A 14831-nucleotide genomic window follows, 5' to 3' on the forward strand; every position below is an offset into this window, starting at 1 on the left:
GCCTTGATGTCATGAACGCATTAACTAATTGTTCCGCATTTGTCAATGAGAGCATATGATGTATTTTAGATATATTTTTAAAGGGATACTTCACCGTTTTTTCATATTAAACTATGTTATTCCCTTAACTTAGACGAGTTGATACATACCTCTCTCGTCTCAGTGCGTGCACTCAATCGCTCTGGCGCGCGGCGACACTTTGATAGCACTTAGCTTAGCCCAGTTCATTCATTAGGGACCAAACAGAGATGAAGTTAGAAGCGACCAAACACCTCCACGTTTTCCCTATTTAAATACAGTTACACGAGTAGTTACACAACCAAGTATGGTGACACAAAATAAAACGTGGCGCTTTTCTAAGCGGGTAAAAAGGATAACTATAATGTATGGCGGAATAGCACTTGGAAGCACTTCAACTCTGTGCAGTAAAAAGTCACTCCTGAAAAATCCTCTCCCCCTCTCCCTCTCACTTCTGTCATTAGAACCAACGTGACTTTTTACTGTGCCGAGTCGAAGTGCTTCCAAGTGCTATTCCGGTTATTATAATTATCCTTTTTACCCGCTTAGAAAAGCGCCACGTTTTATTTTGTGTCACCATGAGAGAGGCATGTATCAACTCGTCTTAGTTAAGGGAATAACATAGTTTAATATGAAAAAACGGTGAAGTATCCCTTTGAGATGGAAAAATGCGGTTTTACAGATACTAGACACGTGACTTTCAAATGAAAGATTGGTATCAAAGAGCACACCCAGGTTCCTAACCAATGACGAAGACTTGACAGAGCAGCCATCAAGTGTTAGACAGTATTCTAGGTTATTACGTGAGGCAGTTTTTTTGTCCAATAATTAGAATCTCTGTTTTTTCAGAATTAAGTAGTAGGAAATTACTAGTCATCCAATTTTAATCAGCTATACATTCCGTTAATTTTGTGAATTGGTAAGTTTCGTCACGGCATGAAGAAGTATAGAGCTGAGTATCATCAGCATAACAGTGAAAACTAATGCCTTGCATCCTAATGATATCTCCCAAGGGTAGCATGTACAGAGTGAAAAGCAACGGTCCTAGTACTGAGCCTTGTGGTACGCCATACTGAACTTGTGATCGATGAGACATCTCTTCATTTACTGCTACAAACTGATAACGGTCAGATAAGTATGATTTAAACCATGCTAATGCAATACCACTAATGCCAACATAATTTTTTAGTCTATTTAAAAGAATGTTGTGGTCAATAGTATCAAATGCAGCACTAAGATCGATTATGTAAGACCAAACAATTCTGATTCAACCAATGGTGTGAGTATCTGGTATGGTATGGTATAGTATGGTATGGGATAGTGCTATAGTATGGTATGTATACTATATGCTATAAGCATATATACTCTATGCTATCGTATTGAATGGACTATCTGTTTGGCTGACCAATGGCAGTGTTTGGGAAACCAGTTTGGAATCATAATTATTTTTTGCAAATCTGGTCACTCTTGGGGCACAGAAATTAGATACTTCACCTTTCCAGTCATTATTTCCACTGAATTTCGAGGTAATTGAGACTATTCTTTGGAATACTGTACTTCCCTATGCGTTTCCTCACCTGATTTTAGAGTTGTATTGTTATTTTGTTGTTGACTGCTGGTTATACTCTCTTGTTCTTTTGTGTTTTGCATGTGGGCCGACAGCAAACATCATGAGCTCATGCTGTCTGCTGTTGAATTTTATTGGTGCCATCTTCAGACACGTCTGTCATTGAGTTAGTGTGAGTGTGTCAGTGTCTCCTCTCAGTATTTACAGTAGTTTAGTCAGCAATGCATTTGAATTATATTGCAGATGTTGGTTTACAGTGCAATTTTGACATCGCTGCACCAGAATGTAAGCAAACAGATGAGATCCAGAGCTTTCACTGAGGTTGACATTTCCAATAGGTATGATTCTATTTGTTTAATTGGCATTGCACACAAAGAAGTTTAGCTTTTTGACATGTCGGAAAACAAACACATTTCATGTGCTAGGAGCCAAAAATACTTACAGCCAACGGAAACTCATGATCACATGTGCTCTATGTGTGCTTAATAAGTTCTCTTATGAAAATTACTTTTTCATTCAGTTATTTATTCACTCATTCATTCATTTTTTATTTATTATCATCATTATTTTTAAAAAGTTAAGTTTTCTCTCACTCACTCACTTCACAGGAAAACACAGGATGGCATTTGTCAATGCAGCCAAAACTAAAAAGGTAATATCTCAGGAGAGTACCTTAAACACAAAGTCAACAGTCGCTTATCTTACTCCACAGGACCAGAAATCCAAAAACACAGGAAAGTCCTTCTTGGAGTACATTCATAGAGTACATAACTTCCAACATAAACAAACAAGGCTAGACAATGACTGTGTAAAACGGAGAAGTTTTTGCTTTTTAGTTTTACGTTTCAAAACCATCCCCATTCACATGGAACCCACCGAAAACGACTAAAAGCGTTGTATTCTTCTACCAGGCCATTAGATGACGATGAAACACTATAGATTGTGTTGTAAACTTTTATTCCTTCATCGAAGCAGAAACCAGGAGACTTGAGATGGATTTTATAAGCAGAAGAGATTTATTCTTCCATGTCTGTAGTTCATCAAGTCTGTAGTTCTTCATCATCAAGTCTAATCTAACGAAAGTTGCCTTGCACTTTTATATACATTTAGGGGGAGGGATTTACATTGAGGTTGAACAAAGCATGTAAATTAAGTATACAGGTTAAGGAACCGCCCTAGACTCCAGCGTGTTACCAGTCTCAATCCAATCAGCATAACTATTCAAACGCATATATGCTAATCCCATCAGCCTGACTAGATTGCCCATATATTAACATTATCATAGAGACAAAAGCACAGCTGTACATTGAGCTTAATGGTCAGGAAATGCATAAAGACTAAGGGTGAGGGTGAGAGTCGTCTCAGCAATTAGAGAACAGGACTGTCAGGGATATGATATAATCATCATAACTGAATCTTAAAATGCTAACTTCAATGTACTCAACTTTTACTGTTGCAACCTAAATTAAACATTTAATAAATTTGTAATACAACATTTGAAACATAAAACGCACAAGCAGACTCAATAAATATAACGAGTCGGCTCATTCTATTTGTCTGACCTATGAAAAGACAAATGAAGAGACAAACTGTTTTTTATTATATGTCAGCATAAACGAACATCACTAGACAGGTAGTCAACACATCTGGTTAACATTTTATAATTAATATTCGGCTAAAATGTTGTAAAGATATGTAACTGAACAATGTGTAAAACAGCATAAAAAAATAACACCAACGGGAACGTTCTACAACATTGCAGTGCCTGGAATCATGTACACGATACACTGATTCACAAGCTCAGGAGCTATAGGTAGCTGGTTAAGACACACCCGGAGTGTTTATTCATTCATTCATTCATAGTTGTTTTGTTATTAATTAATTAATTAATTCATTCATTCATTCATTCATTCATTCATTCATTCATTCATAGTTGTTTTGTCATTCATTCATTCATTCTTAGTTGTTTTGTTATTCATTCATTCATTCATTCATTCATTCATTCATTCATAGTTGTTTTGTCATTCATTCATTCATTCATTCTTAGTTTTGTTATTTATTTATTCATTAATTCAGTCATTCATTCTTAGTTGTTTTATTTATTCATTCATTCATTCATTCATTCTTAGTTGTTTTGTTATCCATTCATTCATTCATTTTTAGTTGTTTCATTCATTCATTCATTTTTAGTTTTTCATTCATTCATTTATTCATTCATTCATTCATTCATTCACTCACTCACTCACTCACTCACTCACTCACTCACTCACTCACTCACTCACTCACTCACTCACTCACTCACTCACTCACTCACTCACTCACTCACTCACTCACTCACTCACTCACTCACTCATTCATTCATTCATTCATTCATTCATTCATTCATTCATTCATTCATTCATTCATTCATTCATTCACTCACTCACTCACTCACTCACTCACTCACTCACTCACTCACTCACTCACTCACTCACTCACTCACTCACTCACTCACTCACTCACTCACTCACTCACTCACTCACTCACTGTAATGCGGAACTACTGTTAGATACGCGGGTTCTTTAGGGACACCTAATCTGTAGCCCCGCCTTAAGATAGGATTGTTTATAATTTCGCCTGCCTCCGCAGCGCGAGCGCCTCCCCAAATGGACGAGGCATTTATACTTCGCGTTCGCCGGTGTACTATTCTTTGAAACGACAGGGTGCGACTCGGTATAACTGTCCATCAGGAATCAGCGGTGAGAAGTAAGGTACACTCGTGAATGTTTATTTTAGTAGCCTACAACAACACTTTAGTACACCAAAACCACACTACAAAAGAATCGAGTAAGGAAACCAGATTATTCCTTGTGACATTAGAAAAAAAAAAAAAAAAAATGGATATGAGAACGTAACCTAAGTTACAACTAAATTAACGTTATCTTACATCATTTCTAAACATTTGTATTTAGTTTTGTGAACCTTTTTATAAAACATGGCCATTTATTTTTATTTAAAGGGCTTATGTCTGCTATTGTAGGCTCATTTTGTTAATGTACGTTAAGCAACTAATTTAGCCGCAATAACTGGGTGCCGGTGCTGTGAGATGTACATGCTCAGCCAGATTCGGCTCTAAAGTCGTGCGTCTTCGGATGCGGAGCCGTGCACGCTAAAAAAACGTGCACTGCACACTGCCACGCGAAATGTGGCCTTGCGCACCCAACGCGCTAGACCGCCCACACCGCAATGATGACATTTTTGCCGCGCGCACCCTCGCGCTCGTGTGTCCGCACATGAATAAGAGATGCTTTATTTTCAGTTTTATAGCTGATTGTCTTATTTTGTTTACATCTTACTTTACACACTTCAGGGCAGGCTGTTGCAGCTAGCTCAGGGGAGAGACTGTATGACACTATGGTACAGCCTGAGACATGCACAATAAAAAAAAATTGCCTTCTGCATTTTTGTTTTGCCATTGTACCGAACTCGTACCGAACCGTGATGTCTGAACCGAGGTATGAACCGAACCGTGACTTCTGTGTACCGTTCCACCCCTAATACACAGTTATGTGAACGGTAACAATGGCACCAGTTGTTCCCTTATCAATTCCAGCACGAGTCCTCATCCTTTTGAAGTTCATGGAAAGTGGGTTTGTAGCGCAGAAAACGACATATTCTTGATATTGTCCCCAACATGAATAAAAACTCTTCCAGCCTCAGCTACAGTGTTTGAGGGCGGGTCAAAGTAGACGTTGTTCGTGTGCATCCAATGAAGGCCAAAGCCTGGTATTATGGAAATTTGTTACATTAGGTATTTAACAGGAAGTGAGACTGGAAATAATGACGTCTCTTTTCGACAATTTAGAATCAATTTGTTCTTTTAGGAGACAATATCATTATTACTCTGTTACACACTACATCAAGTGTTTGTGCTATTGTATTTTTTTAAATGTAAAGAAATGTTTAAATGTTAGGTTTGTTATGTATGCTATTTATTGATTAATGTCTTAACTCTGCAATATGTTCCTATGTTTCCTTTCTTCCTGCTCAGGAACTGCAGATGAAATTTAGCTCTGTAGATATAATTCTGGGGCAGCCATGGACTGTCCATCGTCTCCATTGTTAAATAAACTATTAAAACGTTTTTAGTTGTTCAAAAATAAACCTGTCATACCGAGAATCTCTCTAGAGTAACAAAGTCTAATGGGATCCCAAAAATTTCCATGACACTCTCTCAGTTTTAGCACAAACCCCTTTCAACTTCTTAGACTCCTGCTCCTATCTCTCCACAAACCTAAGAGGTTTAAATGTGATTAGGAGCGAGGGAAAAGGCACACGTCAATAATCACTCACTTATCTTCATTACGTGGTGGCAGCAGAAACTGTGATTTGCGGGTCGCATGTGTTTGTGATAAAGGAACTCTCCGGGGCTTTGTGCCGAGTGCAGCGGGGTTCACGTGTTGTCCAGCACTCAGCTCCAGGTGCTTTTCAGCAACTTTTACCTCAAATGAAAGTGTCCTGCCAGTTTCTTTTGGCCTTGGGTTTCTTAGGATGAATGATCTGTGTTCTTGATCACTCAGACCTCTACACAGGAATCGTAGACTGTGCCATTTGCTCTGTTTTGCTGTTTTCAGTCTTTCTAGGGCATGTTGAATGGCATTAAATCTGCAGAATTGAGTTTAACATTACAAAATATTGTTCAATATGCATAGGACATTTAACCCTGGTCTCTTTTTTTTTAAACTGTCATCATTTTATTCGCATTTTATTTTTCATTATTAAATGCGTTTGATTCATAATGATTTAAAAGAAGTGGATCATTTTTGTACTCAAACATTGTGACTACTTCAGAATTGTGCTTTGAAGAAATAGCTGTACATTATTTCACTTTTTTTTTTTACTAAACGTCTATACAAAGCTTTTTTTTGCGATTTTGAACTTGTTTGATGGTTAATGAAGGATCTAAAGTAACATCTGAGTGATTCTAGAACATTCCACTTTTGTCTATTTGACCTGCATTGAAACATGTCCACTGTGAATATTTCAGAAACGTGTTCCTCGATCGTACATGAAATGGCAGTATTTGTTTGGACGAAGTCAAATAAGCGGTCGGTAATAAGTGTTGAAGGTCTCAATAACGCTTGCCAATGCATTGAACAAAATAACAAACTGTGCTTTCACTTACGACTGGAGCTGCCACAACTGTTTATTTTACCAGACAGTGTCTGCCAGCAACTTCACAGATTTTTAAACAGACATTCAGAGCTTTTGTGTCATTTGACGGGTAGAAACAGAGCATGGAGTGTGTGTCCATTAGAGTGATGTGTGTATGGCCATAAAGAAGCAGTCAGCGAGGTTTCACTTAAATGTGAGACAAGAGATGAAAGGTCACACTAGACTTTTGCTCTCCATTCACCTCCATTCATATCCATTCAAATCTAAGCATGTTCATAGATGTTTTGTCTCTCTGTGTCCCGATGGTTGAGTTTAGTAACTTGTGAATTCGTGTGATCAGTGTATATATGTATACACACACACACACACACACACACACACACACACACACACACACACACACACACACACACACACACACACACACACACACACACACACTATATTGCCAAAAGTATTGGGACACTCCTCCAAATCATTGACTTTGGCTGTTCCAATCACTTCCATGGCCACAGTTGTATAAAATCAAGCACCTATGCATGCAGACTGCTTCTACAAACATTTGTGAAAGAATGGGTCGCTCTCAGGAGCTCAGTGAATTCAAGCATTCAAGCGTGGTACCGTGATAGGTTGCCACCTGTGCAATAAGTCCATTCCTGAAATTTCCACGGTCAACTGTTAGTGGTATTATAACAAAGTGGAAGCAATTGGGAACAACAGCAACTGGCCACGAAGTGTTAGGCCATGTAAAACCCGCTCAGCGCATGCTGAGGCGCAGACCTCCAAACTTTGTGTGGTCTTCAGATTAGCTCAAGAACAGTGCGTAGAGCTTCATGGAATGGGTTTCCATGGCCAGGCAGCTTCATCCAAGCCCTACATCACCAAGTGCAGTGCAAAGCGTGGGATGCAGTGGTGTAAAGCACGCCACCACTGGACTCTAGAGCAGTGGAGACGAGTTCTCTGGAGTGATGAATCACGCTTCTCTGTCTGGCAATCCGATGGACGAGTCTGGGTCTGCCGTTTGCCAGGAGTACTTGCCACGGTACTTGTCTGACTGCATTGTGCCGAGTGTAAAGTTTGGTGGAGGGGGGTTATGGTGTGGGGTTGTTTTCAGGGGTTGGGCTTGGCCCCTTAGTTCCAGTGAAAGGAACTCTTAATGCTTCAGCACACCAAGACAAATTTTGGACAATTTCATACCCCCAACTTTGTGGGAACAGTTTGGGGATGGCCCTATTCCTGTTCCAACATGACTGCTCACCAGTGCACAAAGCAAGGTCCCTAAAGACAAAGGATGTTCATTAATATGTTCATTTTGTCATCATTTGCTATATCGAGCACAGTAAACCATCAGATTGAAAAGGTGATTCTCACAAAACTGCAAGCTTTTTAAAGGTAAATATAGGTGTCTTTCCAAAAAAGGACACTTGGAGACTCCAAAAGGACACCAAATTACCAAATGATATGAGGAGTCCATATAATTCATACATTAATGCACGCTGCTGGTCATACAGCGGTGGGATGTTTTGATGTTTAGTCACAGCGCAATGCGTGAGGGCTGGTGCTCTTCGGTAACCATCACAGAAGATGACAGAGCTCGAAACACACACTGGAATGAATAATTCACTGAAAAGCCAACGTGAGTCTCTATTCTCTCTTTATATTAACACTGTTTTGGACTGATTTGAATGCATTCACTTACTGGACTATTGGACTGAAAACTTTCCCGGAGTTTAGCGGCTTAAAATGATCTGATCGCAAATGGAGAAGATAAATCGAGTTAAAGGGTTTGATTGAATAGGAATTTCCACCTACCAGGGTTGCAGGTGCCTGCGTCATTGTGGATGCTCTCGACTTTGAAGATTATCTAACTGCGTGATTTCAATTTCACGTGCTTCAGTAATTTATTTGTCATCTTCTCAGTTCTCACGTATGAGTCGTGGCGCTCTCGTGAACTCACTCAGAGGCCCACACAGAAGAAAATGAATAGTTGAATAAAGTCGTTATTTTATTTTATTTATTTATTTTCGCACAAAAAGTATTCTCGTTGCTTGATAAACTTAAGGATGAGCCACTGTAGTCACTTGGACTATTTTAACGATGTCTTTACTAACTTTTCTGGGCTGGCATATCAATCAGCAGCCTATGAAGGAGTGAGCCAACTCTCAGATTTCATCAAAAATATCTTAATTTGTGCTCCGAAGATGAAAGTAAGTCTTACGGGTTGGATCAACATGAGGGTGAGTAATTACTGACAGAATTTCATTTTTGGGTGAACTAACCCTTTAACACATTAACATAGACAGCTCTAGTCACAGTGCTAATAATAATAATACAAGCCTCAAATCTCAAATCTGAAAGCTGAGTAGATCATGTTAACATTATTATTTTTATTTTTTATTTTTTTTATTTTTTTTGTTTAAAAGCCTTTAGAGAAGGACATCATACCCTGCTGCACATACTCGTTTGTGTGTCGGGAATGACTTAGCAAAAATATTATATAACTTTGAGTAATTGATTTATGCATCATTACTGTAATTATTAATAATAATGATAATTTTATAAATTTGAAATATATATTTGTTATATTTTAATTGTAATAATTATCTATTTTTTTTGTTTATATATGCTTGTGAATTATGTGTTTTGCAAGTTAGATTTTAAAAAAATTATAATTATAAGTGTAAAAAATAAATTAAAATAAAGTTTAGTATTGGATGGTTTTCTAAGTGAAGCAGGATGTTTATATGAAAAAAAAAAAAGACTAAAGAGGCTACCTTTGTCCAATAGGATTGTGAAAAGTGGCTGTTACATCGCAGAATAATGCCAGGTGATTAAAGGGAAGTTGAAAAGTAAGAGGGATGATGATTTCAGAATCAGAATAGAATAACGTGCACTGATGTTAATTTTAAAGTGTGTCCCTTTTATGCTTCATGCAGATAATCTGGACTTTCTCATTGCGCTAATTCAGAGCTCATAAAACTCGCTGTCTGTGCACTCGAATTCCCTCATATCAAACTTGACGTCTGTTTTGCCGTCTCCTCTGTCTGAAAATAGCCCAGGTCCTGCACAACCCCACCCTATCACTATAAACGCCTCTGAGCCTGGAAAACTCCACGGCAGACACACACGCTGTAAATACATTTCAAAGTGGAAAAATCCTGCATAAAGTGTTATGGAACGGTCCGGAGAAGGACTAAAAGGTTTCTAAGGCCAAAATTAGACACACACACACACACACACACACACACACACACACACACACACACACACACACACACACACACACACACACACACACACACACACACACACACACACACACACACACACACACACACACACACACAGGAAATATTCACTTTTTCCGGTTTATACTGTAGCTAAACACTGGCTTTTTTTCATTCAGTGTCTTTAAAGTGACCCACAATATTTAGATGCTTTCCTTGTGCTGTGATCTCATGTGAAAGCCACCCAATGTTGAAGTCATTGATGAAAATTGCAGATACTGTTGAAACTGTCAGTTGGAAGTCAAATTCTAGACGTAGATTTCTTTTATATCTTATGAGTGAATCTCAGTACATTTCCAGACCACAATTCACCCTGGATCAAAAGAAAATATATTTAGCACAAGGAAAATTAGGCCTACTTTTCAGACCATTAAGAATGTGACAAATTATCTGCTGTGATGCAAAAATATATTTGTATTTATTTACCGTATTTAATTTATGAATGACTACAATTTTTTAATAATAGTAGTAAATAATTATTATTAAGATTAATACATTTAAAAAAATATTTAAATGTAATGAAATGTATTTTATTTTGTTTTGTTTTTTATTCTATTCTATTCTTTTTATTTTCTTCTATTTTATTTTCTTCTATTCTATTGAATTTTTTTATTTTACTTTTTAAATTTTATGTATTTAATTGTATATTCATTTTATTTTAATCTATTCTATTCTTTTTATTTTATTCTATTATATTCTTTTTATTTATTTTATTTTATTTTATTTTATTCTATTTCATTTTATTCTATTTTAGTCAATTCTATTTTATTCTATTCTATTAATTTAATTTAATTATTTTTATTACATTTTTATAAAAAAAAATCTATTCTATTCTATTTATTTTATTTTATTTTAATTTTTCTTGTTTTGCAGAAGAATAAGGCTGTGGTTAGTTTGAGTCAATGGTCTGGACATCTAAAAAAGTGTATTATTTTCTGAAGTTCTGAAGTTGTTTCCAGGATACGCGGATGTTTTCTCACGGTGTTGTGATGTCAGAGCCCAGGTGAGACAGCCAGACTGCGTGACAGTGTTTAAGGACGGCATGTTACAGTCTAGAAACTTCCTCCATCCTCAGTTTCTCCTTCCTCCCCATGCAGATCTTGCACTCGTCTCCACGGCCCACGAGAGAGCTTGAAATATAAACAGAGTTTGCCGTTCTGCAGTTTATCTTGGGCTTAAAACTGCCTCATTGACTTGATTCAGTGCTTTGGTTCGGATAACAGTAGTTGCTGATTGAACAGGGATAAAGCCACTCTCTTTATCTACCTAAGTAAGACACACTCTAACGTTGTGAAATGAAAATATTATCCTAAAACCCTGCCCACGTTAGTGAAGTCAGCGTGTGCTGCCCGAGGGCTGAGCACATGCAACTAAGAGAGCACAAATTGTTTTTATATAAAACAAGTCATACTTTGGTTACAACCCTAATTTGATTTATCCAGCCGTCTGCTGAATGAATTCACAATCATAATTGTGTCGGTTAACCATGTAACAATAACTTTGGGGATTTTGTGATGTTTAAAATTTAGAATCATTACATGTAAACCTGATGCCACCATGAAGTGAGTACAAGCGAATAGTTCTGTTGTTTTAATTATTGGTGCTATAACTATCATTGTTTTTCATACTAGAGTTAGTGATTGATTCAAACCCCGAAACCCAAGTATTAAAGTTGGCAGGAAATATATACATTTAAAAAAGTCTCTTATGCTCACTAAGGCTACATTTGTTTGATCAAAAATGTGGTAAAAACAGTAATATTGTGAAATGTTATTTAAACCGAGTTTTCTATTTGAATACATTTTGAGTTGTCAAAATTGTGTCGTTCAAACCCGTAAGACTTTCGTTCCTCTTTGGAAACACAAATAAAGATATTTTTAATGAATTCTGAGAGCTTCTAGTCCCTGCATTGATAGCTAGCCTACACAACTACCACTTTGATACTTCAAAAAGTTCATAAAGAGATTGTAAAACTAATTCATATGAATCTGTACATCATATAAAGTGATTGTGTCTCTTCAGAAAATTGGACTAAACTGGATTATGGATTAGTTTTATGATCTCTTTATGAACTTGTTTTGTGTAGCTGTCAATGGAGGGACAGAAAGCTCTCAGATTTCATCAATAAGATCTTCATTTGTGTTCTGAAGATTGACGGAAGTCTTACGGGTTTGGAACGACATGAGGGTTAGTAATTAATGACAGAATGTATTTTTAGTGAACTATCCCTTTAAATATAATAATTTAAAATAAATAATTATTATAATATTTAGCCCATTTTTATAATATTGGGTAGAGAAACCAAAAGAATATGAATAATATTAGTCGGTTTAATTCGTTTAACAAATAGATGTTTCCTTCAGTTATTACATGCTTAGTTATGCATATTAAAATATATTGTTACTGATGTGTGCTCAACAAGCTTGGACGTGTATACGACTGCACGCTCAATCCACTCTGCGTACTTTACTCATCAGCTCGCACAGCCGCTATACAGGTGTAGATAGTGAATTTATTTTTAGTATTCTATTAATCAGATACATTTATTACATCTTTAATCTCTGATCTTAAATCTCTGATATGGTGGTGGTTGAGGAGAGACCTCTGATATGATTGTAAAGCGCTTTGGATTTACAGTAGTACATATTATAAAGTGCAATATAAACGCCTCATTTCATATCTCCATATCTCAGTTTTTTATGTTGTTGTCTTTCTTTGTCTGGACACAAACACTGACTGTACACATGATGTGTGGTATCGTTTTATGGTAACGGAACATTTTATCGAGTACGAGACAGGTACACAAGCGCAGTATCGTTTAAGATTTTCACACGAATAATGATCAGTGACGTTGCACAGGATCTGGTGTACGTATAGTTTTACAAATCTGAAAATGTTTGTGTGTACGCAAAATCTGCCTTTAATGACTTTAAGGATGAAATCTGTGCAAAGTTTTATACATGATGCCCCAGGAATGTGTATTGAGAAAGTAAACTGGTTCAACTTTGACATTTTTTTTTTATATCTTTCAAGCTAGTCCCGCTGTTCCTTTTAGTTTCCTCTGTTGACACACTGTATCGCGTTGGTCACAGAGTGTAAGAGACGTCTGGCCCCCGGGTCCCTGTGGACAAGATGTTTACTGTAACCATCTCTGATCTCGGCACTGTATTTAAACATTGATTGTTTTCTGGAATCAGGACTGTCAAATCAATGTGTTTACATCAGTCACATTGCTCTTTCTGTTTCTAAGCAAATCCGGGCAGCTGGCGAGATGGAAAGAGGCGGAGGAGGCCGTCAGCGCACCGCAGGCGTGTAAACATCGGCGGCGCACTCTGAACACAAAATCTCTATCCAAACATTCAGCTTATTTTAGCAAAACTGATGATGCTGTCTGGCATCATGTGTGCACACTTAGAGAAAGGACTCGATTCTTATCGTGAGGCTGGGCTCGGTTTAAGCGCTTGTGATGTTAGTTACAGTACTAGGGGGTCAAAGGTATTTCAAATGCTGGGGGAAGTTTCATTGGAATTCAGCTTGCATGATCATGGTTGAGCAACTCATTTTGGAGATATTGAGTAACATTAGCATTTCTATAAAAGTTATCAAACGGTAAAAGCTTTATCTGTGCTTTATCTTTATCATTCTGTGCTTATCATTCCTTTTAACTGAGTAGAACATTTCAAAACTGTGTAAGAAATAATGAATAATGTACAAAGCTGCGTTTCCCAAAAGCATCATGAGCCCAAGTTGATCATGAAGACTATTGCAACCAATGCTCTCTATCATTAACTTAGCTCACAATGCTTTTGGGAAACACATCCCAGGTCATCTAAACAAACGGGTTTATTTTATAATAATGACCGACTGATTGACCAATTGGCACACAAACTTTTAATATTAGAAGATCCACCAACATGTTTTTTGTTGTCAAAATCCTTTAGAAAAATCATGTTTTATTAGATTGTGCCCTATAAAAAAAAACTTTTTTTATTCAATTAACAAAGTTAAAACCAAATATAGTTTTAGAGCTTTTAGCAAAATCTGATTTTAATAACCATAATTTGTTCTGGTCATGAAAATAAATAGCCATAGAAGCTGGCATGGAGAAACAAATAAAAAACAAGGAAACAAACAAACTCATTGATGAATCAGAATTAAACATACCAGAGAGATGCATGATAAATACTGTATGTAAAAATCCATATTAATGTCAATTAATGGTGACATTAGAAATATGTCAAATTTATCAGTGTATCAAATGTATTTGTAAAATACCAATATTGGGAAGAAGTCATTGGGATGACAGAAACTTCCCTACTTATTACGGTTTAGTCTAAAGCATTTATTATTTTACATTAACATGCATTATTTAATTTTTTAATAGTTTTCTTATTTTCTTAATTAATTAATACATTTTATTTATAATTTTTAAAGTGTTTTTAAGCTTCCGTCCAGATTTTATTTTATTTTATTTTATTTTATTTTATTTTATTTTATTTTATTTTATTTTATTTTATTTTATTTTATTTTATTTTATTTTATTTTATTTTATTTTATTTTATTTTATTTTATTTTATTTTATTTTATTTTATTTTATTTTATTCTGTCTGAAGTATCTAGATGTTCTCAATATTGTCTTACTAGTGCCCTGTTTTGAGCTGAAATGCTTTGTAACTAAACAAATGGAATAAATTACAACTCTGCAGTAAATTACAGTTTTTCCTCTGGGAGGCATTTGGATTAAAATGCATTTAGTTAAAGAAAGAGGAATGCAATCAAATTTAATTGAGACGGTTATGTTTGAG

The 14831-nt window shown here is 36.3% G+C and overlaps 1 protein-coding gene across 3 annotated transcripts in view; it reads left to right on the top strand.

Moving 5' to 3' along the window:
* The window catches only part of supt3h (SPT3 homolog, SAGA and STAGA complex component), a 126596-nt gene that overhangs the window by 48163 nt on the left and 63602 nt on the right, over positions 1-14831 (top strand). The window contains exon 2 of one of the 3 annotated variants that reach the window (XM_082143575.1): positions 10900-11029. The exons of the other annotated variants lie outside the window; for them this stretch is intronic. Within the exon in view, the coding sequence (XP_081999701.1) occupies positions 10995-11029 (35 nt within the window). The 5' untranslated portion in view covers positions 10900-10994. The remainder of the gene's footprint in view (positions 1-10899; positions 11030-14831) is intronic. 3 annotated transcript variants of the gene reach the window in all.

The sequence above is a fragment of the Leuciscus leuciscus genome (genome assembly GCF_965113295.1).
Source record: "Leuciscus leuciscus genome assembly, chromosome: 17".
NCBI lineage: Eukaryota > Metazoa > Chordata > Actinopteri > Cypriniformes > Leuciscidae > Leuciscus > Leuciscus leuciscus.